Below are 27,294 nucleotides of genomic sequence, written 5' to 3'. Positions count from 1 at the left end.
CTCGCCTAAAACGATACAGAGACATTTGTAATTAACTACAGATTCACTCTTTGGGAAACGTCTGGTCCTCCTGGTGTTGGGAAGCTACCTTCTCAGAGGGGAAAGTGACAGAAAGAACAGCTTAAAGGAGGAGGAGGGAGGGGTGCCTGGGTGGCTCAGTCAGTTAAACGTCTGCCTTCCACTCAGGTCAGGACAGGATCCCAGAGTCCTGGGACTGAGCCCCGCATCAGGCTCCCAGCTTAGTGGGGAGTCTGCTTCTCCCTCTCCCTCGGCCCGTCCCCTCCACTCATGCTCTCTCTCAAATAGTCTTTAAAAAAGAAGAAGAAGGAGAAGAGAGCAAGGAGTGGGCCAAGAAGAGCCAATTCCCTCTTCCCACCTTTCCTATCCCCACCTCAGTGTGATTCCCAGTGCCCAGAGAGCTCCTGCCACCCCCAGACACCAGACCTGAAAAGCTCTCTGTTTAGCTAAGCTCATCCAAAAGGCAGATATGCCAAAGCCTTTGGAAACACTTCAAGGAACCCAGCTTCAACCTCAGCTGTTTGATGATTTCTGAAGCGTTTCATGCCAGAGGGTGATCTGAGGGTTTCCTTAATGAGACTGAACAGTCCTACTCAGTTTCCGGCCAGCAGTGGCTACATCGGTTCCCCAGACATGACCACTAACGCTGACCAAGAGCCCAAGGCTGGAGCCATGGTATCCGGCTATGCTCAGACAGAAGGGAGCTCAGAAACTGCCCCACTTGGAGTTGCTTCACCCTTTTCCTTGGACTATTCATTAGTTCAGCTACGATGCCTTCCCTTTTATTGTCCAAAGATGCTCCGGTCGCCACCCCAAGGAGTGGGGCAGCAGGTTATTTTAAACTGTGGGTTTGGATGCATTAAGAAGATCAGAGTATGCAGACTTAAGAATGATGGACAAACAAAAGGAAAAACAGAATCACATTCAGGAAAAAAAAATCCTTTACGAATCAAAGGGGCCTTTGTTCCAAAACACTGTGCGAAAACCATCAATCATGACCTTTATATTGCTTCAGGAGTATAATTAAGTTGGCTAATATCCTTTTGTTTAAAAATACCCTTTTGTTCAAAACCCTGCTGAAAGATCTTATCTTCTTTCTTCTACTCTAGTAAGCAATTTATGAAAAATAAAAATGGCAGCCTAACAAATGCTTCTTCCATTATGTTTACTTGTCTAAATCAATACTTTTATCCTTAATTCCCCTCCCCCAGTGAGTGGCTGTGAAGGGATTTCGAGAATCAATAGGCTACCCATTTCTAAGATAACCATGCTATGACAAGCTTCCATTTGCTAGAAGCTCTTCTTTTAGTCAAGGTCACTCTGGGTTTCTTGGTCCCTTTGGTTTTCAAGAACATCCTTCATCATAGTTTATCCACGAGAGACATAGCTAAGCAAGATGTGGTTATATGGGCACGTTAGACTTTTGATCTGAAGCAAAAGATCAGGACTAGAGAACTGGCTTCTTGGGGCTCTGCATCCAGCTGCTGTGGTTACTACGCCCGTAGGAAGTCATTTTAGACTTCACACACTCATGAATTAATTCATGCATCCGATATACATGACATACATAATTCTGGGGTTTTTCCTCATATGTTTCATCGTATGTAACCCTCAGAGTAGCTCTAGGAGGTTCATGCTACTCGTACTTCTATTTTAGATCCGAGGAATTGGAAGTTCAGAGATGTTAAAGTCATACCATTGAAGTCACATGGTCATCAAGAGGAATTGCTGGGAACAGACCCCTGGGGTCCTGAACCCCTTCCTCACACAACTTGCACTAGTCAGCACAGAACAGAAAAAAGCAAAGGAGCATGGGTATCTGAAGGCCAAGGACCCTGAAGATCTGAGAACGGGCTGACAGAGAGCTAGTCCCCTTCTGCAGGATGCTACTGTCGCAGGCAGTTCCTAGCTTGGCCAGAGGGGGCCTCAGAGAGCAACGGGGCTCGCGTCTGCTATTCAGAGACCTTCTGTGGAGCTGGAGTAAGCAAGGATCCTTCAGCCACTCACCCCGCTGAGAGCAGGCACAGTTGCACACCTCTGTACTTGTAGGAAAGACAAGTGTGTCTTGGCTTATCTTTTATGAATTCAGAGTATGAGTCCCTTTTTCATGGCACTCCATGAAAATGGACTATTACTGTGGCAAGTAAAATCAATTAATCACTAACGCACATGCACGGGGTCCAGCTTATTTATTGTGGTAGGCTCACGGCAAACAGTGCCCGAGCGCCCACCATCTCAGTATCACAAACACTCTGCAATATGGCTCTGAGCTCCTTCCTCAATGTACATGGTCGGGTCATGTGACTTGCTCTGGCCAACAGAACACAGCAGAAGAGAACCAATGTACCTTTCCAAAACTTAGCCTTCAACGGGCTGTGCACTTAGCCCTCTGTCTCAGAACTCATCCATCAGGAGGACAGCCTGGGCTGGCCTGGAGGATCTAAGACAGACAGGGCAGAGAAGCCGGGACATCTCTGCTGAGGGCATTACAGACTAGCCAGCACCCAGCAGACAACCAGATGACCACAGTGCGTGAGCCAACCCAACTGAGATCACCCGAGCCTGATACACCTCAGCAGGACTGTCCCAACAACTTGTAGGCTTCTGTATACGTAGCTATTATTGAAGCCATAATTTTTAGGGTCTGGGGCGATAGGGGTCAACAAGTCACAAACTGCCTCATTGACTTTCTCAAGGCTGGAAGATCCAGGAAAAGGTTATCTCCCATAAGTTTAACTATTATTTATGATTTCCTAGGCAGATATAGGTTTGAAGCAGTTTTGGGGGGAAACAGTCACTATTTCTGAATGGGGTGGATAGACCACAATGGCTCAGAGAGTGGCTAAAAGAACACAAGCTTGGCATCAGGGGATCTGGGTAGGAATCCGTGCCTTAGCACATATGTCCTATATGGAAAAGTCACTCTCCTCCATAAGTGCTCACTGGTACGGACTCCAGACCAGATAAATTTCCTGTGATGTAAGGTGATCCTGTCCCCGTAAGGCGTGTTATTACCAAGGGGCCAGAACCGCATCCATGTATGAAGAACATGACAGAATGAATATCTCTGGTGCACAGATATCTTTGCAAGCGGGGCCCAGTTTCTTCCCTATAAGGTCTAAACAATCCCTCTCTTCTACGGGCTGTCCCGGGCCTTTCCTTAATAAATGCTGCCCCCTACAGCATGTATGTAAAACAGATTTTTAGAAATAATTCTGCCTTAAGATATTTATATCTGGCTCTTCTCATGGGAGGACAAGGGAATGAATCCAAGTGTTAAATGGTTGAAACCACCCATGAATAATAACTTCTCATCCAGGAGCCACGACTGCTTTTAGCTGGGCAGAAATCCTTGCTTCCCTGATGGCCTCAGGGTATGAGCTGGGCAAGTTCTAGATAACTTATCTAAGTTTGGGGAGATATCTTCCCCAGCTACTTGAATGGGGGAAAGGAAGTCATCACAAACTGTACCCAGGCCATTAGCTACACAAAATGCAACTTGTTCAGCACAGAGGTGAACCCTAGGATGAGAGCAATACCATCCAGAATAAGGTGAGTTTTTGGAATGAATGAATGCCTTCAAAGGAACCAATCCAAAGGAGAGCCTCCAGGAACTCTAATCAACTATGACGGATAGGTGTCATTACTATACCTGTCCAGAGCCCAGTAAAATCGTACCAACTCCACGCTTTGCCTAGGATAATCAAATCCTCTATCTGTAAGGGATTTTAGAAGCCATCTATCCCAGTCTACTTGCGAATACAGGAAACCCCACCTTTGGTAACGTCTGTGAGGTCTGATCTAGCCTCTGGTTCTGTTCCTGTGAGGTCGGGAAACTCCCTACTCCCGTGAGGCCCTGTTTAACTGTGAGAAGACAAATGTGAATAAGTTCTTTTTAAAACTATGCAGGGAAAGTTTGAGTCGCTCTCATTTTTTAGTTCTCCTCTCTGTGACCAGAAAGAGGGGAGGGAAACAACAACAACAACAACAACAACAAATGGTCCAGGATATGGACTTTCATTTCTAAAGGGAAACTGAACTCTGTCTATAAACATCCTCTGTTTCCAGCCACTGTGTGAGAGAGAATGGGTATTCTCTGCTCAGTAGACCCCTGAGGACTTGGCCTCTAGATCTCCCCTGATGAGTTTTTATTTCACCCATAGAACTGGATCATCCTTTATGATCCCCCATAGCACCTAATCTTCTTCCTAAAAGCAGTAAACACAAAAGTTCATGAGATTATTTGTGGTTTAATATCAGTTCCTGCCCCCAGACCCTAAGTTCCAGGAGGGCAAAGACGATGATCAATCTTTTCGCTTTGGGGTTTTTAGTGCCTAGCATGATCCTGGAGATTTAGAAGGCGACCAGGAATGCACTAAACAGATGACAGACTGAGTTCCAAGTACATGAATGCATCATAAGGAGGCAGATTCACATACTCCATACTGTATAGTCTGGTTGAAATGATTAAAAATAAAGCCAAATCTCACAGAATTTTTCTCAAGCAAAAATCAGCCAGTGCCCATAGATCCTTATTTCCAGGGCTAAACCGGATTCTGAGATCCACCAGCTGGTGGCTGCTGAAGGGAAAGGGTGGACGGATGGCCCCGAGGAGATGATTTTAGCTCAGGCCTACTGTCATTCTTCTCCAAACACGTGAACCCGATCATGTCCACAACGCGGGTTTTCTTCCATCCACATGCATCCTCTCAAACTGAGGAAACAAGTGGGGGGAGACCCTGTCTGGAAGAGAACATTTGGACAATCTCAAGTCATTAATTATCCTTCCCAGCAGAGTGCCTTGAGAGTGTGAGGCTGGAACCAAGCCTACCCAGAGACGCTACATACACAAAATGGGCAGTAGGGGGCAGCAGAGACTCGATGTCTGGACTGTCCTGAGTCAAAGTTTTCTTTTTTTTTTTTTTAACTGCTTTACCCATGAATTATTAGAAGTCACTGATTCCCCACTCCATTTCACATTTCATAAAAATGCTGTGATTCTCTCAGTTTTAAAAAGGCAAAGGGAATGTTAGGTATTGAGGGGCTCTCTTTACCTTTGCTCTTATGATGGAAGTAGGCCAGGCCACCAATTTCCATCACTATCTATGGAATATCCACAAAGTTTGGGAAGCCTTGCTAATCACATGAATCAGCAAGGCTGCAGCTAAGAATTCATGACAGGAATCCCTAGGACATTAAGAATGTAAACTGTGACCACAGTGCCTTGGCACAAACCACTCTGTCACACAACCATTAAGTCGGCCCGATGTCTGCCTATGGCTTGTGCTTCACTCTTACCATGAGGTGACTGTCTTTTGACCGTTATTTTGGAAACAAATATTCTCCGTGGGACCCCCCTCATTTCATTCTCATCAGGAGAAGACAGGTTCCCTGGGACGTGTGTGATGTGTTGGTGACAGAATGGTGATGGCAGGCTACAGTGGAGAAACAGTCCATTTTATCCATTAGGTTTGTTTAATGATGACAATTACAAGTCATCAACAGAGAGGAGCCACGCATGTGTGCACAAGCAACTCCCTGTTGTCAAGTTTTATGGGTCAGGAGCTCTCCCTTGTTGTAACCAGTATTCTGGGCTTGTCCATTTGAACAGAACAGTATTGGGTGTATGTGTGGTGAATATGAGCCATATGTGCTCAGAGAAAAGGTCATTCCATTTATCCCAAAATGTGTGTATCTTCCGTGGTAATAAACTCCGCCAAATACTTAAATATTTAAAAAAGCATTTTCATGAATGACAACTAAGCCCTGACCACAGATAACACCTGGGTAAAAATGATGAAAACCCCCAGAAACACAAATACTTCCCCCCACCAATGATCCTTGAAATTATATTGCATTCATGTACGTGTGATGCCTTCCACAGAGTGGATGGAAGCCAAGGAAATGCTCAAATTTATTCCCGGAAGATCAAGATCAGAGGAGCATCAGTGGGGTGTTTTCTATTCCTGACACAAACCGATCAAATAGGTATTTCATCTTCCGAAGTGGTTTTTCTCTCTCCTTGTCTCTAACTCCATCTTCCTCTCACAAAAAGTCAGGTTTATTGTATTTTGGAAAAAGGATATACAGTAGAGCCAATGCTCACACACGGGCTTTGAAACATATCCATATGTAGAGGAAAGCAAACATGGTGATATCCTTCTTACTCCTCTCTGTGAGACGGGTGGCCTTAGCATTAAAGGTTAATCGTTCTCCCCACAAGAAGGACCGATGCATCACCACCTCTGAATTACACAGTAGACCACCTTGTGAATTACACCTTCCGGATGACACAGTAGATCAAGAAAATGGCCCCCAAAGGTGGCCAGAGAGACTGTATCGCATACCATTTCTTTTACCTTCACGTCTGACTTTAATTTAATGCTACAGGGTAAGGACAAAAGCAGGAAGCTTTACTAGTGTTCATCCTTCCTCTAAAGAGGATAACGCTCTTATAAAGTAACATCAGGCTTTTCAAATGCCAAGCAGAGAAAGAGCCAGACGGTGACTCTCTAGTCAAAGGGTGAGCTGACTTTCCCCTTCAAGTGCCTCCCTGCATCGCTGCATTACGTCTGCTACCATATCCAGACCCCACAGCGATGCTCCGTTTTTTGTATTTCCAGTCTAACTAGGAGATCAAAATCCTTTTCCTTGTTTTCTACTAGCTCAGTTGGAATGAAGTAATATTGAAAATTTTTGAAAAATTGCAATAAGAGCAGCACCTGGGTGGTTAAGTGTCTCACTCTTGATTTCAGTTCAGGTCATGATCTCAGGGTCCTGAGATGGAGTCCAATGTCAGGCTCAGCACTGGCATGGAGCCTGCAGATTCTTCCCTCTGCCCCCTGCCCCAACTCTCTAAAAAAAAAAAGTTATAATAAGAATTTCACTAAAGATTAGTGAGGCAACAGAATGAACCCAAAAGAAGATACAAAGACTTACACAAATAGGTACGTCTACCCAGTATAAGTTAATGGCTCTAAGAATAATTTTAAATATAGGTACAATGCAACATATATGCAAATCTAAATTTCCTTTTTACTGAGCTCCTGCTGTATGTCAGGCATTAGTCTGGGTATCTTACTACATTTACTCCATTCCCCATAACAACACACCCCAAAGTGGTTGCTGAGAACGAACGGATAATTGGAAGGCAACATGCCCTCCCAAAGGTGACCCAGAAGGCCTCCTAGCAGAGGGGTTCTCAGCCTTCAGTGCTCTAAGAATATCATGGGTCCAAAATGCAGATTTCCAGGCTCTCATTCAGAAGTGTGACTTAGAACTAGGTTCATAAAGCCTCAGGATTTGTGTTTCTAGCAATTACCACAAAGGCTGTTGGTACCTATGGTCCGTTAATTACACCTTGAGAATCCTGAATGTACTGTCCCACCAGATCTTGGGACTTACCGTGCACACTTTAGACTTAACAGAGACTCACCATGCTGTCCCCTCTTGGATTGTACAGAGGCAATTTGCAGACACTCTGTCAGAGTGGAACAATGTTACTGTTCAAGGCATTATTTGGGAGACTTGAAACCATATATTTTAGGGCTTTTCATCTGTTCAATTAGGCAACGCCAATACTTTACTTAGAACAAAAGGAAACTCGGGTGCCTGGGTGGCTCAGATGGTTGAATATCTGCCTTCAGCTCAGGTTGTTACCCTGGGGTCTTGGGATCGAGTCCCACATAGGGCTCCTTGCTCCTTGGGGAGGCTGCTTCTCCCTCTGCCTCTCTCTCTCTCTGTCTGTCTCTCATGAATAAATAAAATCTTTTTTTAAAAAAAAAAGAACAAAAGGAAATAGGTGTGAAATGAAAACTAAAAAAATGAAATTGGCCTTTCTGCAGAAGCCATTAACCTCCACCTGCCAACGTGTGAAAGGGCACCACTAACAGACAGCAAATGAACTGACTATAGGATATTTCAAAAAATCAGAACTTGGTAATTTTTTCCCACAGTACAAATGAAACCCACAATGTCAATATGCTCGCTATGAGGAAACAGCAAGTCATAATATTTCATAGTGATGTCTACACTCAGTAGAGGCAGCAAGGACAGAACATGTGAATTGTGCTACATAAAAAATCAGAGAGAATGCTTCACATTGGACTCTGGATCATCATCTGGGCCAGGGCAGCCCGATGCCAGTTCACAGATAAATAAACTCAGTGTCTGAGAGGTGAGCTGACCTACTGTTGGAAAAGGATGAACAAAATCTCTCCCCCTTCTGCATGAGAATTTAGCCTTCGGTTAACCTTGTAACTCTGTTCCCCTGGAAACTTGATAAAGATAGAATGTCAGCTATGTTACCAAGCAACACTGCTCATGGTAAAAATGACCCTTGATAGTTAAACCACATCTGGACTGGGAAGAACCATAAATGAAGTATAAATACCTCTTGGGGAGCACTTTCGTTTTGGGTTTCTCCAAGTGCTAACTACTGATCAGACCTATTCTTTGCAGGAACCTAGAAGTTATGCATATGGTGCTTTTACAAGACATACTGGCTCCCATGGGGCATGTGATTTTAAGCTACCCTGACTCTGGCACCTGCTGTGTGTGAGTCTTGTACCCTGACACCTGAATGGTCCCTTAAGTGGGAGAGGGCAGCCGCAGCACCTGGATGGCCACATGGAGCACTGTCAACAGGACCATTCCTGTGGAAGAGACAAACTTTCATTGCCTTGCCAGCCACCTGTGATTCCCATCTATACCCTGAGCAAGACAGTGGCAAATGTAGCTTACACTGGTCCTCTGAGGGGGACCCTGAGTAGATATCCCGGTGAGCACTGCACTTAAACTTGTGGCAAGGAGCAAGACCACAACTCAAACACAACTGTCTGCTTCGATATGAACACTTTCTCTTTAATTGTTGGGGCCTCAACGTTTCCTCCCCAGATAACTGTATTCTGACCCAAGAGACCAGTGTATCTTTGCAAACACTTGCTAGGCTATTTTTTTTTTTTCTTCTAGTGCCACGTGTGAGGTCCCTAAGTTTGGTAGCTTTTAATTCATTCTGTCTGCCTGGCCTCAATGGCTGATCTAACAGTTCCCTGAATTCCATTTCCAGACGATCCCCCAGAGACTTCTATTTAAATCCAGCAATACCTCCTCGGTTCAAATCTTCACACTGCCTTTTTAAGCCCGCAGACAATTGTGGCTTCTGCTTGGAGGCTCAAGCCAACCAGCCTCCCAGCCAATTCCCAAACAGAGATGATTACCACCTACTGAGCACGGACAGGCACCTGAGCTGTCCTTGACCAGGGATAACAGCTCTGGAGAGGCAAGGGTCTCTGGACAGCCAAGGGAGGCCCTACCCCACTGCTGAAATGATCTTGTAGAAATTTCCCCTCTCTAGGCCCTCCACAGGACACGAGTTTATTAATATAGTGACCCTAGCAGATGTCCTGTCAGAGTAACACCTGGACCCAAACAGTAGGATGAGTCGATCCTTCCCAGCTTTCCCCCTCTCTTTCTCTCCACGAAAATCTGGAGTTGGACATCACTGCAAATGCTATCATTCCTCTCAAGTCCTCCTGGAGCTTCCTGGCTAAGTCCATCTTTTTCCTCATGAGTTTGAGCATATCTCTCTTCTAGGACTTGTGAGCACCACCCGCCCCCCCTGAGGCTGACAGCCCAGGAAACCAGAGTCTGTGCCACAGTCCCCTCAATCATGATGACAAGCCCAATGCTGGACAGAAGGAACAACAAAATGAACAAATGAGAGAAACAACCAGAAACGGGGGCACCCAACTGTATTCTTCTCTGTGTGTCTCCAACCACTGAATTAATCCCATCTCATCTGTAATTTGAGGTCAGAATCCTGGTTAATGATGGGCCATGGGCAACTTCTTCATGCTTACCTCTCCCAATCATTAACTCAGATAAATAACTCGCTTCACCAGCCACGAAGTGACAAGTTCACAGGGATTCTAAATCAATGGTTCTGATGTTACTCAGACAGGACATAGTGCTGAAGGCTGTAGAACTTGGTCTCCACCCATGTCTGGCTCCTCTTTTCAACCCATGACAGGCAGGTGTGAACCAGAGGACTGAAATGACAGGGGATGAAGACCAGGGGAGGGAACCTCTGAGAATGCCCTGGTAGGGCTCCCACTAGGCAAGACCAAAGGGCAGGGGGAACACAAGCTCTCATACCTCACTGTGGCTTGGTGACGGACGACCTCAGACTCACTTTGCAGAAGGAGAAACTGAGGCCTGGAGAAATTCAGCGTCCTGAGTGAGGACACACTAGTTGGCAGACAGCTTTTGCTCTCCAACCAAGGGCTTTCTGTGCTCTGCCAAGGTCACTGGTTGCAACTCATGCCAAAGCATCAGTAAAAAGGGCCAGTTTAGTGTGTGTGTGTGTGTGTGTTTTGACGACTGAGACTTAATGTTTTATTTTTTTAAAAAGACATTGTCAAAATGTCAAAAATGTGATTTTTCACCTACACATAAGCAAACCATAAAATACTGGGCAATGAAATCAGTGATGAAAGAGCCGAAGATTCGTACGAGCAAGGATTATTCCCAATTCATCGCAAGCCTCAATCACAGCTTTATCAGCAGCAGAACCAGGAGGAGCAGCAATGGAGGCCACACCGCTAAAGGGCCAGTTTTTAAGCAAACGATCGTGTTCTTTCAGCTTCTTAAAGTGATTTGCCTCATTTCAAAAACAGAGTATTTTTTGCGCAAGAGAGTGAAAACAGAAGTGGTGTCAAGTGTGTAGGGAAACTAGCCTCTCGCCCTGTGGTTGATGGGAACAGACATAAGTATAACCTTCTGGAAGCAAAATTTGGCAACGTTAAAACAGCTATAATACAAGCATACCCTTTATGCAGCACTGCCACTGAAATAGTGCACACATACAAAAAAGACACGAGGATGCTCACGTCAGTCCTACTTATAACATCAAAAAATCAGAAGCAACCGAGATGAATGTTGTTAAAAATATTAAGGTAAATTCATGTTAACGGAGTACTCTGCAACTATTATAAAGAGAGAAAAACCTATAAAAAGGCTGGCTACAATTTGTTTATTTTAGTTAGGAGATTTAAGTCCTACACAATGTGTGTGAATGTATGTGTGCGTGTGTATGGAAGAGCTCCCATAAGAATTAAATTATTCCTTATAAAGCCCTTACAATAGTACTCAGCAAACACTAAACATTAGGAAAGATTTATCAAAATGTGATGGTATACGCATAAAGAAAGTAGAGAAGAATATAAGCTATGGGATAAACAGCAGTTCATTCTGAGAGGTAGGGATTACGGAGAGTTCTTTTCTTTCAATACATTTGTGTCGCTTGACAATTTTTGACAGGATGATTTGTACCATGAAAATATTAATAATGACATGTTTTCTCCAAGATGAAGAAAACCTTGTCATTCAAGAGAGAACATCTTTCATCCTTCCATTTGCCAAGAATTTAGTTTAGGAATCCTAAACATTTCAAATTCATATGATGGACCAAACACTTTAGAAATGTAGGAGATTTCTGGCAGCGCTAACCCACTTAGAAGATGTAAGTGAAGGGATAGAAGGAAAAGATATTGTCACGAATGTTGAACACGAGAGATATTTCCTCTCCCTGAAAATCTGGGAGTCTTCTCTGGAGCCCGAGGGCTACCGGGAGCCAACAGAGGAAGTGAGGAGCATTCATGCTTCCAAGCCATCCCTTGACAGGTGTTTTGAGGGGATCCTGCTCATCACATCCCACAGGCCAGCTGAGGCTGGGCCTTGACCCCTGCCTGAAGGAGTGAGAGGATGAAGCCAAAGAGAGACCTAACCACGCCTATGATGACTATGGGACGACTAGCAGGTTTTCTTAAAGGCTAAGGGTCTATAGACTTTCCTCCACACCTCAGAGGCAAAATCTGAGATGTGAATCTTTGGGACAATGAATAGGTTATGTGGCCATACAGGGACATTCCTGGGTTTGATAGAACAACCATGTCCTTGGTCACCTCATGGAATGAGCTAATAAACTGAGTATGTCCCTAGGCTTTTTCTCATTGTGATCTGTTTTATATATCTATTACTTTTCTTCTGTTTCACATCTCAGTTGACTGTTCAGTGTAATCAGAACTAAATTTTAAAATTTGGTCATGGCAGGAGGGTAGCTGCCTCTTCGGGTGTGATTTTAAGGGGACTCTCTTAAGTATTTCCTCACAAAGAACTAAGTGTTCCCAGGCTCTGGAAAACTCGCCTGTTATAATGGGTGAATTTTTACTCCCCTTTATCCTTTTGAAAAAATCAGGACTCAGTGTTGAAATATTTTTCTCCTTTATTGACCAAATACTGAATTTCTCACTCTCCTTACTGTGATTAGATCAGTTCCTAGAAGGAGAATTCTGGCCCCATGGATGACATATACAACTGTGTGAACTGGTTTACCTGAGAGTGAGGTGCCAGCACACGATGCTATGAGGGCCTGCCTGACTCACAAGAAAGCTTCTAGAAGGACAGGTCATGAGATCATATCATGGACGTTAACTCACCAGAAAGCAGTCCATACCTCCACCGCAGCACCAGCCACACTGAGTTCCAATCTATCTGTTTACTAGTGAGCCTCTCTCCAAGACTTCTCAGGATGAAGGATGCTATCTCAGGCTACCTTATGCACCCAAGAACCTGTGTCGCCTCCCACATGGCCGGGTGGTGGAGCTACTTCTCTCTGCACATACTGTATGTGGCTTGGATCTGGCTACCTCATAAGCTGCCATAGAGATCAGATTCAGTGGAGGACATAGGGTCGGTGAGCAAGGAGGAGGAAGTACAAAAGCCTCTGAAGGTAAAGTCGCACTGTTCCTTTACCTCAGGATGGTGGGAAAGCGCTGATATAAAATATACCCAGGTCTGCCCCACACAGGCTTTACCTAAACTCTCCAGGATGGGAGAGGGGAAACAAAAGCACCCTTTGGTGCACCTGGAATCCCAATCAGTTATTAAAAATCATTCCAAAAGCAAATCCTCAGTGGATTTTGTGAGCGTCATAGCTCACAAAATATTCTCACACTACCTCACTCGATCCTTGTCATAGACCTCCCAGGGGACAGAACAGAGCCAGAGTTCAAATCCAGGAGTCAAATCTCAATACGAATTCCAGGGCTCAATTACAGGGAGGGCAAGTGACCAAATCTCAGTTAGCCTCCTTTACCTGTACAACTAGGTTAATAATATTTACCACACAGGATGTTTGTGAAGATCAAGTAACACGGTGACAATCAAAGTCCCTGGCAAATACTACCTGCTCAGTAAATAAGTCTGACTTCTCTTTCTTCCTATCCCACAGTCCTTCCTTGGGGCAATGCCACCATTAGAATTTGCAGCCGCTATCCTTTGACAGGTGTGTGGCTCTCTGGCTGCTCTGGGCATACATGGCAGTCCGTGCCCATGACAGGAGGAGACTGGTGGCCGTCCCAGCACAGCTGGCCCGCACCTGGTGGGCCGCCTGAGTGGTCCTGCCTCTGTGGGAGGCTCTGGGACAACATTCCAGCTGTCAACCCTTCCTCCTCCCCTACCTGTTCTAACCATGAGGAACTTCTCTTTCTTTTCTCGATCTTTTCAATATTGGTCTCACATCCATCCTTCAGATGTTTTTTTAAGACATTCTCTCCAGGTGACCATGGCACAAGGACGGAATGGCCCGGCAGAGGGCTCTGGGCAGGGTGTCTCCCACATCCTCTTAGCTCCCCTCTCTTACTCAACCTGCCCATCTCCAGAGTTCAATGGGCAAGGCTTTGAGCATTTCTTTTCTGCTTGCAGGAAAAGCATAGTATTATTAATAATGGTTCTGGAACCAAGGTGCGTGACCTGCCCATCTCCAGAGTTCAATGGGCAAGGCTTTGAGCATTTCTTTTCTGCTTGCAGGAAAAGCATAGTATTATTAATAATGGTTCTGGAACCAAGGTGAGTGGGTTCAGATCTAACTCCACCTCTCACCGTCTCTGGTGTGGCTCAGCAAGTATTTAACCTCCCTTTGCCCAAGTCTCATCCCTTATAAGATGGGGATAACAACATAGCTTGTTGGGGGATTCAATGAGGCCCATAGTAGATACTCCGTAAAATGTATCTCTTATTTATTTATATAAAAAACACCTTTCTATATAGATTGTGCGTGTGTGTGTGTAAATGTATTGTAAAATCAGTTCCAGAAGAATATACAGAGGATGGTTTATATTAGCATCCTTCAGGGAGCATGCAAAGGAGAACTTTTGATATGTACTTGTACCATTTCACAAGCATATGTTATTTTTGCAATTTAAACACACTTTTAAAAAGAACACACTTCTGAAAAGAACACATATTTGAAAAGAACACACTTAGGTATGGTTGTAGAAGAGAAAGGGAGGGGAGGCGAAGAGGGGGAACGGAGAAGAAGAAAAATGATCTTCTTCAGGCAGAAGCCAAGGCTGGATCACAAAGCATCTTGACTGGCTAAGACATCCTACTTCTAGTTGCAGAGTTTCCAGAGCCCTGCAGGTAAAACCTTCTGCCATATATATATCAGCCATACACAAATGTCCTTCATATTTTCTCAAATATTCTAGCTGGGGGTAGGGCAGAAACCCAGCTCCACTAAACCAAGTCAACCTGGGCTGGAGAAGTAGGTCAGGGAGGCTCTGACCTCGTTCACAGTGGGAAGGCTGACCAGACTCTTGGAGCACTTTAAGGAGTGAGAGGCAGCCCCCTTGGGTCTCGGGAGAGTAACGGGGCACGTCTAGGACAAATCCCATCAGACAGACAATGCTTCCAAGAGATCTGAACGTGTTCTGCGAAGAAGTTTATACCCCTTTGCCTGGGAGGAATGAAGGAGGGCTCTGCCTCTTACCGTAGAATCTTCTATGCTGATTCGTTTCCCCAGTATCCCACAGGACACAGACTGGAGCAAGCAAAGGTTTGTTTCACTACCTTCTGGGCAACGGCCCCCACAACGCTACTCACCTTTCCCCCCATCCTAAAATCTCAGGGCTATGTATAGCAAAAAGTCTTATCTTCTTTTGATAAAAGTTACATCACCAGAACACAAGAATAATGTGGCATATTCTTTGATGTAGCCAAGGTATTCATTTGGCCAACCCACATGTCTTTTCGAAGGGTGAAATGCCCCTTCTATTTAACTTCCTTCATAATCACTTTTGATGGGTAAAAATCTAATCAGTTTACACAATGCATCCTCCAAGAAGCTTGCATTTCTAGAAAACCATCTACCATAGACAACATGTACTATGAAAGTTTATTTTCAAATTGTAGATGCTGTATCACTTCTCTCCATGGTCAGTTATCTTCTGGGTCCTCACTGAAACAAACACATGTATTTCTGCTAGCAACTAGGAATGTATTTCCCCCACCTTCTTAATGCCTCTGCTAACAAAGTTCCTGCCAGCCAGTATGTCCTGTAGTCCATCTTATTTACAACCCACTCCCAACCCTGACCCAACTCACCAAAAGGAACTGGATCTGCTGTAAAGGAAGATGTCAAAAAGGATCCTCAAGAAGTGGACTTACCTTTCTCATGGCTGTTTGGTGGTGGTGGTGGAAGCGGGGAGGTGACAGGTTTGGACTTGTCATAGTTGTTAAAGCTCTGGCTGCGTCGGTTGTTAGCAGTGGCTGACCCTCCACGTGTTTTGGCTTCGCTGCCTGCAGCGGATACCCTTGCAGTGGGACCTGGAAGTCTAAAATCCAAGAGCGACAGAAGGATGGATTCAGTCTCAGGGGAACGGCAGTGTCTCAGAAGAAAGAACTGCAATCGTGCAGGAGGTAAATGAACCATTCAAGACATTGGGTCTGTGGAGGTTTGCCAACCAAAATATTTAGTGGAATCACTACCAACACCTAGGCTATTAAGGACCGTAGCAAAGTCCAACAGCAAAACTTGAGTTTGCCTTTGAGCAAAGGCAAATTCTGAAGGAAAAGTAAAAGAATATGTTTGCTGATTAAAAATACAAAGTTCATCTTCCTTATTCTCTTGGATGAGTCATTTTACTTTTCAGTGGGGCCAAACCATGTCAACTCTAGTTCTATGAAGTGTGGAACACATAGGTCAATTAAGACTCTAAAGTGTTTACCTTATTATGTGTGCATTAATACCTACCTTTGGTTTGTCATACGTTTGTCATAATCCAGGGTTGCAGGGTCAAGAACATGATGTAATTCATAATGGTCAGAAAAAGACTTGCTAGCACTCAGAACCCAATACAACTACAATGAGAAAACTTATGGCCTGGGTGGAAAATGTGTTAAAACATGTATTCTTCCTCAACACCTGACAACTTGTCTCCATAGGCATTACTTAGAGGCTGAAGGCCAGCTTTTCTGCACAGTAGACGGATAAAATATATGTTCTTTCTGTAGAACCAGCAGGAATCCATTAACCTAAACACACACATACATGTTCTCTTTAAATGAAATACCTCTATTGGGGTAATTTGGGAAATAAAGCTAGCAGACATCTTTGTAATATGTCTCAAGATATTATGGCCTCCTCCCCCAAGAGTTAAGGTTAAGTCTCCCCAGATCAGGAACTTAGGTTCAGAGACTACAAAGCCAGGCTGTTTCTAATCATTAAAAGTTGAAAGATGAATAAATAATGAAATAGTTCTATCTTTCAGTTAAAACCCACTTAACTGTGTTTAAAAGCCACTGGAACCTCTGCTGACTAGCATTAGATCTAGTGATAAGTCTGAACTTTCAACTCATAAAGCTTTCAACTTTCTCTTCCCATGCAAATCTGTAAGCACCAAAGAGTTCTGCAGTCTGGAAGCATTTTACATATAAGCAGGCAATCGCTTTAAACTTTTCTTGCTGGCTGAGCAAGAAAGATGGTTGTAGGATAAACAGAGAACATGAGCTAGTGTGAGAGCACTGTAAAATTTATACAGTTAAGAAGAAGGTGGCCCAATTCCCTGACTGGGAACTAGGCGAGAAGGAACAGGGTGAGCTCTCCCCAACCAAGTGGCAGAGGGAAGTGCACTTTCCTCCAAATCCTGGGAGGATTTGCCCCTCTGTTAATTTACCCCACCTTGTTTGGAGAAGATATTCACCCCATAAAGACAGGCACAGAGTGGGGTACAAAACCAGCAGTGCCTTGGTCTATATTTGAATACAAGATGTGGCCAGCACAACTGGATAAGGAGGCCTAGGAATGGGATCTTGGTACATCTTGGTTCCGCTTCGAGTACAAACAGCACCCAGTGAGGCTTCCAAGTCATTTTTAGCGGAGTACTGACAATTAATGGTAGGGATTCTGCAGGTGCGACGTGGAGTTCTTTGGCTGGACTCCTCTAACCCAGCTATATTCTACAGGAGTCCTTATGCCCACACACAGGCCTGGAAAAGCATTATAGCCTTGTTCCAAGATAATGTCACAGCAACTGTACGAAGTGGTACAGGGTAAAGGGTCATAGCATTCTACTTCAGAGGGGGCTTGCAAGGATTAGGGAAGCAAAAAGCAACAGGAAAGGAAAAGATATATTCCCTTCGCAGAGCTGCTGAAGAGCCCCCACTGCCCTGACCCAGGGCTGGACCACAAATTTTTCAGGGCAGTCAGGGCCATTAGAGAAAGAAGATTGATCAAAGCATCAGATGGAATGAATATAACCTTGAATTGCGTAGGCAGTCTAGTCCTCTGTGAGGCAGTGTGGAATAATGGATAAAATATGGGCTTTTTCCATACACATGACAGTGGACCAGTGTTATAATCTCTCCAAGATTCATGTTCCATATCAGATAACTTTGGAATAATAATAAACTATCCAATAGGATAGTTGTTCATTTGGAATGGGGCTTAATGTCTGGCCCATTATAAGTACTTAATGCATGTGAGTTCCCCTTCTCATTCTCTCTGCTGAGCATGAATTCATAAATGAATTCGGCATTATAATAAAGGAAAGATGCTTTGGTACAAAAAACAATCAAAATAATGGAGGAAATCGATGGATCTAGATGAAAGTATCAGAAGAGAGAGGACAAAAATCAACATAAGAAAGTCTGAGATCTACATTTTCAAAGAGGCAAGCCAGGTTTTGGCAGATGGTACTCATTTCCCTAAGAAATATTCCAGAAGAGAAATTGCTTCATCCAACTATCTGTGATGGAGACCTTATACTTAGGGTACCTCTGAGCCATCTGTAGGCCCCAGTCCCCAGAGTGAAACATTCCTGGTCTTGGATCAACTAAGCCAGTTCTGGTTTCCTATGGGTGGTCATCATCAGATTCTCTGCACTGAGTCAGGACCTAGAGTTGCACCTCTGATGGGAGCCACATAGCCTTCAAGTGGCTGCAGGGTTGTGCCCAATTTCCTAGGACATGGAGAAGGAGCTCTTGAAGGCCTTGGAGGCTGACATGAAAAGGAATGGTCAGCACATATTTAGGCATCAAAAGCCACCCCAAAGTTCAAGCCAATTCATGTCACCTACCTCCATCACTGTTACACCTTAGTCAGGACAGCTCCTTGAACCTGACCAAATGGAAAGACTAGGTAGAGACCAAGTAATTTCTTCCAAGTTTCAGAAAATGTCTAGATGCTTTAAAACATGGATTCTGTTGTGAATGGGCTTGAGTAATTGCTTGCTCCAAAGCAAGCCCCCCACCAACCCTCTGAAATTTTCAGCAAAGTGCACCTAACATACAAAGGCCATGAATGAACGTGTGGTGGGTAGGAAGTAAGGAAAAAGGCTTGTTTGGATCGACCCATGAGGGTACCAAAATAGTCTCTGGGATAGTGAGTCAATCCCCCCAATTTAATTCAGAGTGAATTATAAGATTTCAAATGTAGCATTTCAAAGACAAAGGTGACCATGAGGACCTAAGGTACATGAGCAATCATGGGGAAGGCACTGAGTTTTCTGAAAACTGAAGAAGAGTTTTCTATGGTCCGAATGTTTATGTCCCCCCACCCCAAATTCCTATGTGGAAATCCTAATGCCCAGTGTGATCTCATTAGGAGGTGGGCCCTGTGGGAGATGATTGGGAGATGATTATGTCATTACACAGAACCCTCAAGAATGATATTAACACCCTTATAAAACATGGTGCAGAATACTAGCTGGCCTCTTCCACCCTATGAGGACAGAGTGAGAAGTCAGCCATCTGCCACCTGGAAGGTAGTGCTCACCAGAACCCAACTAGGCTGGCATCCTGATCTTGGACTTCCAGCTTTGAGAAATGTGGACAATAAATTGCTGTTGTTTATCAGCCACTGAGTCTGTGGTATTTTATTACAGCAGGCCAGACAGAAGGAGGGTTCTTGTTCTTAAGGGGCTGACTGATCCCAGATGACATCTAAATTACATATGTATTGATAAAAGAATATACAAAGGTCAGAAGTAATTCAGAGAAGGAAAATGATAATCTTGGAAGTTGGTGGGATGGCCAGGGAAGGTCCCAAATAGATGGGACCCCAGAGGAAGATGTGGCGCATAGAACAGAAATGTGAGTGGAGGGCTAGAGGGTACGGAGTCAGGATGAAAGGTAGAGGTCTCCTGAAGAGGAAGGAAGGGCTGATGTGTACTGGGGAGTGGGGGATAGGTTGGGAGGAAATGAGGCTGGAGAAACAGGCAGGGCACGAGTAGAGAAGTCCTTGTGTGCCACAATATGAATCTGGACGTTGTCCTGGCCTCCAGCAGTGAGGCATTTGTTAGGGAGGCTGGGAGCAGAGCTAGAGCAGAAAAGGAGAGTATCCTCTGGTTCACAGTAACACAGACCCAGCTCACATTCCCAAGTTCATTACTGTTAACATCTTCGAGCATCACCAAAACTGCTATCAAGTCCCAGGCCTGGAAACAGTTGCTACCTGTACGTAAGCATCCCTCTTCTCAGGAGAGTTGGGTCTCACTCATGTGGACCAGCAGTGAGAGGGGAGCATGTCAAGTCAATCCTGCATCATTTATGGTGCCAGAATGTTCCAAGGACTCCTTTGCCAGAACAACTCTACTTCTCAAGATCATTCCATGTTCCAAACATAGTTACAAAATGACAGAGGGCACAGATGGGTTCTTTGAAACATACACACGTTGCTTTTCAAAAAAAAAAAAAAAAAAAGTAAATTTCAAGGAAGTGGTGTTAAAAAGAGGCAGAAGAGAAACCCCACTGCTGTTTGAGCCATGGCTGATTTCGTCAACATGTTCAGAGCCAAGCAGGCAGGGTGGTAAGTAGTCACTGCTGGCACATAACCTGTGAGTGCATCTGAGCTCCACACGCTGTGCACGCTGATGGGAAGAAAGGCTTTCTTCCCCGCAAAGCCTCTCGAAATGGAGAAGGTGGCCCTCCCAGGAAGGATGGCAGCTTGTGCGCACATGTTTGGGATCTCGGGTGGAAGGTGTGATTAGAGATGCTTTTTTTTAGCCAGAGGAGATCATTAAATGCTAAATCTCTCATCTCCATGGCCTCTGCTTTTCAGCAGCTAGACAAAGAGGACAGAAGCATGAGCCCCACCGCTTCCTCGCCATAAGATGGTCATGTAGATCAACTCCGTGGGGCTCTGCTAGAGGTGGCCTGGTGGCCCCAGCTGGCCCAGATCAACCCGAAACACCAAAGTCACTGCATCTGCTGGTTATGGTGCACTCATTATGGGCCAGACATAAGGGTTGGGGTGAGTTTACTTGATCCACATCACACTGAATGAGGCAGTGAGGAAACACAGGCTCCTGGAGAATAAATCATCTGCCCAGGTGACGTGGTGAGTGGTGAAGAGGGGCTTTCAGGAGGTTTGACTAGCCGCACTCACAGCCGCCAAGCCTCCATGTCTCTGCAGATGGACTATTCCTATGAACCTGGCACCCGCCGGTCTTGCCAAGGGACAATAATCGTAGTCGAAGGCAGAAATTTATGGAAAACCTCCATCCCTGTGCTGATTCCCCCATAAGCCTCTTCCCTGCATCCAGACTCCTGGGTGAGGCTTCCCACCCTGTTGGATACCCCTGGTGCCTCTCCAGGTGTTTGACTCTGCCAGGTGTTCCAGCAATCACTTGAGTGAGATCTATTTCCTGAGCTCTGGGAGAAGTGCCTTGCTCCATCAGCAGGGGTGAGGCTATTTCTTTTGGCTGCTAACATTATGGCTCCATTTGGTGATGCCTGGATCAGCTAAAATGCTTATCAGAATTGTGTTCAAGGATGGGGAGGGGTAGGGAGGGGGATAAGGGAGGGCAAGGAGGATTATTAGGCAAATAATGAAACAAAGAACATCCTTTCATTAGCCTCATCAGAGACAAAAATGTATCCAAAAGAAACTCTAGGTGGGGGGATGTGACCCTGAAAGAAAGCCAGACCTTGGCTTTCAGTCAGCTTAGAAGCCATATACCCAGCATACCCTGGGGGAGGGGCAGACATGGCCTCACCCTTCAGTCCTTCCTCTCTTCCCACTGCCTCCTTTCACCATCCGGGACTGATAACAAATCACGGTGGCCATGTGCCTCAAGCAGATATTTCCCCAGCAAGCTCCTGTTTGCTTTATCTTCTAGAATAGAGCACAGCGTGGGAACAAACACTGGATTTCAGGTTCCCTCCAAGCTCATTCCCCTCCTTTCCTTTTGTCCGTGAAAGAATTTCAATCTACAGTGGAACTGGAGGATAGGAAATGGAGCATCTCATGCACACGCCCTCAAAAGAACGGCACTTAAGAACGGGGAGGCTCATTTCCCATAAATGTCTGATTTACGGATTATGGAAACATCTTCTGACCGATGCACATCTGCCAGAATTCCTCTCCATCCTCAAACTGATGAACATACTGCTTGGACTCTGGCTGGACCCTCACATGTCCCCTTGCACTCCTGGTCCATCAATACAGCACACCCCAGGGGTACCTGGGTGGCTCAGTGGGTTAAGCCTCTGCCTTCCGCTTAGGTCATGGTCTCAGGGTCCTGGGATCCAGCCCCACACTGGGCTCTCTGCTCAGTGGGGAGCCTGCTTCCCTTTCTCTCTGCCTACTTGTGATCTCTCTCACTATGTCAAATAAATAAATAAATAAATAAATATCTTAAAAAAAAAACAAAACAGCACACCCCAAATCCTCAATAGACTCACTTGTTTCTTGCTCTGGCATGTGTTTCCCAAATTGCAATTCCTCTTCTATTCCCAAATAAACTCAATTTGAGTTTGGTAATTTGAGCTTGCCTCAGTTTACCTCCTTATTTAGGTTGACACCTATGTAGGTACATCTGCATCACACTCAAAAACTGGGAACCCCATTTGCCAGGGCAGTCGGTGTCCGAGTTGGACCCTGTGTTACTTTTCAGGGAAAGCAGGCACTCTCTAGTATGCTGTTATGACCTGGGTGTTTATGTCCTCCCCATTCCTGCCCCAATTCATGTGTCATAACCCTAAACCCCGGGTGATGGTATCTGGAAATGGGGCTCACGGGAGGGACTTAGGTCGTGAGGTTAAAGACTTCCTGATGGGATTGGTGCTTTAGAACAAGAGAATGAATGGGGCTTGCTTCCTCTTGTGCTGCCCTCTATGTGCGGACACAGCAAGAACACGGCTACTGAAAACCAGGAACAGGGCTCTCCTTAGAACCTGACTGAATGTCGTCCTGACCTGGAACTTCCCAGCCTCCAGAACTGTAAGGAAAACATTTCTGCTGTTTAAGTCACCCAGTTTACAGTGATTTGTTCTAGCACCCCAAACTGACAAAGACACAAGATTATGAGAAGCACTGATGAATGTGGGTTCCCTCCTGTCCCCCAGAACCAAGTCAGTGTAGTATCTGGACCTGGTCTACAGAGAGGTCACTGCCCTGTGGCTTCTTGCCAACAGCCAGGCAGATCCCCAAGTTGGGTCTCCCAATGTGTAACCCTTTAGAAAAGGAAAAGAAGGCTCTGGCTAGAAAAGGGACCTAGAGGTTGACGGAGTGGGGCAGCAGGCTGACATTCAGAATGTATTTGCCACACAAATACAGATACAAATGCAGTGAGGGTCTCCCTTTAGCTTTAAGTGAGAATTCAATGAAAAGTAAATGAAGCAATTCCACCCCAGCATTGGGTTCTGTTGGGATGTTACAAGTGGAGGCAAAAGACGGAGGATAATGTCTGAAATCAAAGATTTTTAAAAGCAGCCTCGACAACCCCCTAAGTACCAGATTTCGGGGGGGAGGAAGAGAGGAGTGCAACACAGTGGTTAAGGTGAGGGTTCTAGAGTAAGATACCTGGGCTCAAATCCTGCTTTTATGTACTTTCTGTGTCACCCTAGGTAACTTACCTAACTTCCTCGATTTTAATTTTCTCATCTGTAAAATGGGGACAATACCATGACCGGCCATATGAAGACTGACGTGAGGATTAAATAAGAGAATGCATTCAAACTGGTGCATAATGAACATTCAAAAATGTTAGTTCTTGCTATGTTTAAAAGAACAGTGGATCCCAAAGACATGACCGGCAATTTCCCGTACCCTGGAACGGGTCCTCCTACGAGGCCGTAGATGCAAAACTCTGTGTCAAGAGAACTAGTTAGTGGGCAAGGCTTATTTTTAGGAGACTGAGGCAATCTCTCCAAGGTACAAAAGAGCATCCAGAAACGAAAATGAGACAGAGCTGCCTTGCTGCTTTGTCTCCTCCCACCAATGGGAGTCATGCTTCCATTCTCTAGAATTCAAAAGAAAACCAATCCCACATTAGTAATTTTAGCAATAACAGCAACAATAAAAAGCACCACACACACACAAAAGGGATGCAGGTGAGGTGGGATCAGGGACAGGCCAGAGCAGGGAGCCAAGCTCATCATAAAACAACTACAAAATCCACCTAAAAACTTACCTTTCCCTAAATCAGAAAGGATTTTGATGAGCGAACAATCAAAGGCCAACTCAAAGAAATGCAGAAGCAGTATGTACAGCTTCATCTCACATAGGCTCTGACACACACATACACACTCCTTTTCAATGACGTCTCCCCCCGCGCCCCGCCCCCGCCCCGCCCCAGACACTCAAAACTCTCCAACATTGGGTCAGTAGCCAAAGCACGTTTGGTTTGCTCCAACTGCAAACATGAAACAGGGAGAGGGATGGAAAGGAAACTTAGCCAGAGCAAAGGGATCCATGAGTTGGGTTGGAACCATGCTTTGCAGGACACAGAAAAATCTAACCTAGAAATCTTTTTCTGACCCAGAGTGAAGCGGATGATTTTGCTTTGAGATGAGTCCTTGGATGACGCACTGCATGATGGGAAAGAAAAACAGTAGAAGAGATGAGTGAGGGGAGGGAAGATACGTTAGACACACACACCACTAACAGGAGTAGGTAACAGTGGGGACGGCTGGTTCGCCCTCTGCCCACGTTTCCTACTATACACAGCCTTCCTTCCGGCTCTAACGCTTCTGATGTGACAAAATGCCAATGTGAAGAAATGGCTATCAAGATTTCTAAGAATTTCTGTGATTTCTTTCTTTCTTTCTTTTTTTTTTTTTTTAATGCCAAATATCTTTTCTGCTACTTGGGATATAAGGCTTCTTCTTCACCTCAGAAGACACCGAAGTGAAGGGTGTCTGACAAGTAAACAAACTTTATACCTTTCTAAGAGTATCTAAATGTTTCTGTTTCACATACTTGCTCTACCAGCGTGTTTTTCAGGTAAATGTGCCATAAAATGTTGACCCAAAACAAGGGTATAGATGTTTGCAAGTTTTGCTGCTCTAGGGAAGATTCACTCTCAGTGGTATAGAAATGCTCATTTAAGGGGCGTCTGGGTGGCGCAGTTGGTTAAGCATCTGACTCTTGGCTTCAGCTCAGGTTGTTATCTCAGGATCATGGGATCAAGACCCACACAGATTCCATGCTCAGCTCCAAATCTGCTTAAGATTCTCTCTCTCATTCTCCTTCTGCCCCTCCCCACTGAGCCTGCTTTCTCTCTCAAATAAATAAGTAAATCTCTCTCTTTCTCTCTCTCTCTCTCTTTTTTTTTTTTTTATAAAGAAATGTTCGTTTAAAGACTTCTGAACTTGCTAAGTTCTAGGGTTTGGATGAAAAATCTGTACATGTTGGGGTACCTAGGTGGCTCAGTGGGTTAAGCCTCTGCCTTTGGCTCAGGTCATGATCTCAGGGTCCTGGGGTGAAGCCGTGCATTGGGCTCTTTGCTCAGTAGGGAGCCTGCTTCTCTCTCTCTCTCTCTTTCTCTGACTGCCTCTTTGCCTACTTGTAATCTTTCTCTGTCAAATAAATAAGTAAAATCTTTAAAAAAAATCTGTACATGTGAGGAAACTTGATTGAGTTTAATAGAAAGGTAAACTTACTGCCTTATAAAAGGTAGAAATATTTATCTTTCTTGTATCCATACACCCTATACCATGTTTATCCTATACCGACCTGTGTATCTCAACACATATTCTTTGGAACACTATGCAGCAGTCTCAGGTGAGAAAGACAATGTTGGTGTTACTAGACTCTGGAAGTAAAGGAAGAGAGAAGAGAGAATACAGAAGAAGAAAAGAAATGAAGCAATTACCAGGATTTTTCCTGACCAGTTGAATATTAGTAATACATATGGTAGACATAGATGGAAAGGAAAATGAGTCTTGGGGAATGGGCTCCTCTCCTGGACTCTGCACTGGTAAGGAATTTCAAGAGCTAAAATGTGGATCAAGTTCTTGGCCTCACATGGATTAATGAGAAGAGCTGAAGGGAAGGGGTAAACGTGAGTCTCCATTGGGCCATCATGGAGGAGTTGCTCGGATTCCCTCATGCCAGCAGCTCAAATTGCCTTTGCCAGCTTCCACGACTCCTTTCTTAACAAATTTCATGGAAAAGCTGCCAGGTTTTAGCATTTCCTATCCCAAGAGGTGCAGTGTTTAGGCATGTTTGTATCAGGTACAGTTCTAACAGGGGACAGGAACTTGGCATTCCGGGCTTGCGCCAACATTTGTCACCGATGATCAAGCGTCCAAACCATTACCCTTGGGGCTCTGGTTACCAAAGACAAAATGTGGGATAGAAATACAATGGAACTAAGCCAGTGTTGCCATTTTACTATTCTTAAACTTACAGCCAGAGCATAAGCATGGGATATTAGATCCCTCGAACTTGAGGATATGATCATCCTTTGGAAGTAAAATTAGAATCAGTATATAATGTGGGAAACCATTCACCTGTGGAACTAACCCAATCTGGGCCAGATAAAGGATGAGGGAGGACACAGAGCAACTCCAAAGGTCAATCCATGTCATCACAGTACTGAGTCAGGGGGCCATGATGGTTAAGAATCACTCTGGAATAAATGGATCCTGGCTTAAGTAAGTTTGGCTCTTCTTTAGGTAAAGCCTTTATTAACAGTAGAATGTTTCTTCTTACTAGGAGATGGGTGTCCTGACTGGAACATCTGGTTTTCTTAAGAAAACATACGCCTTCCACTGGAGTGGGTGCCTCGGGCTAGCATAGCTTAGTGACACAAGCCCAGCGTTGCTCAACGTATGTTCCTTGTATGCAGTGAGAAGATCTACGAAGTAAGTTCTGAGGCTAAGTCGGAGGAATGCTTTCTACCACCCCTTCTGAAGATTCACAGTGCACACGTGCTCTTCTCTCAGGCTCCCTCACCTCCATAAATAGCACCATTTACCACTGCTCACGTCAGGAATCTAGGCTTTATCTGTGATGCTCTCCCTCACTCCAGCCTGACCATCGATTCGCAGCCCTGTTGGCTCACCCTCGTGAAGTGGTCCATCAACAGATCTGCTCCACCCCTTGGTCCAAGCACAGTCCCCTGGAGGACTACAAGAGCCTCTTTCCTGGGGTCCTTCCTTCCTTCCATCTCTAGGCTTCCTAGTCTTATTATCCAGAGAGGAGCTAAGAAGAATTTTTTAACTCTAAATCAGATCAAGTCTCTCTTCTGCTCAAGAACCCCCAGTGGCTTCCTGCTACCTATAAAATGAAATGCAAATTCTTTCCCCAGTTTAGCTAGCACTCTGTGACTGGACCTCAGGGTCACGGCACTAGGCTACTGCAGGGACCACAGGTCATACTATCTTCGATGTAGATGGAGGCTTTGCTTTGCTTGTCACATTGTCCAACTCCCCTCACCCACTGAGCTCCAGCCACACCAGCCTTCTTTCTGGTCCTCCAACCTGCCAAGCTGTCTCTTATACCACAGGGCCTTTGTACCAGCTGCAACCTCTGGCTGATCTATTCTACACCTAAACTTCACATGGCTTGCTCCATGTCATCCCTATCTCTACCCTGGTGTCATATTCCCAGAGAGAATCTCCTAGCAGTCCAACCTAAATTATCAACCTAATCCTTCTGAATCCCGTCATCTTATTGTAGTAGCACTATCTGATAGTTCTCTTCCCTAT

At 44.9% G+C, this 27,294-nt stretch overlaps 1 protein-coding gene across 9 annotated transcripts in view; it reads right to left on the bottom strand.

Annotated features, from left to right (window-relative positions):
* Positions 1-27,294, bottom strand: part of NAV2 (neuron navigator 2) — a 397,014-nt gene that overhangs the window by 197,615 nt on the left and 172,105 nt on the right. For 7 of the 9 annotated variants that reach the window (XM_044258951.1, XM_044258952.1, XM_044258953.1 and 4 more), the window contains exons 6-7: positions 24,100-24,168; positions 15,526-15,692 (exon numbers count right to left, since the gene is read on the bottom strand). In XM_044258951.1, coding sequence (XP_044114886.1) covers positions 15,526-15,692; positions 24,100-24,168 — 236 coding nt within the window. The remainder of the gene's footprint in view (positions 1-15,525; positions 15,693-24,099; positions 24,169-27,294) is intronic. The other 2 variants (XM_044258954.1, XM_044258956.1) reach the window with 1 other exon arrangement.

Source organism: Neovison vison, chromosome 7 (genome assembly GCF_020171115.1).
Source record: "Neovison vison isolate M4711 chromosome 7, ASM_NN_V1, whole genome shotgun sequence".
NCBI classification, from domain to species: Eukaryota; Metazoa; Chordata; class Mammalia; order Carnivora; family Mustelidae; genus Neogale; species Neogale vison.
This window is presented reverse-complemented; position numbering and strand designations above follow the sequence as displayed.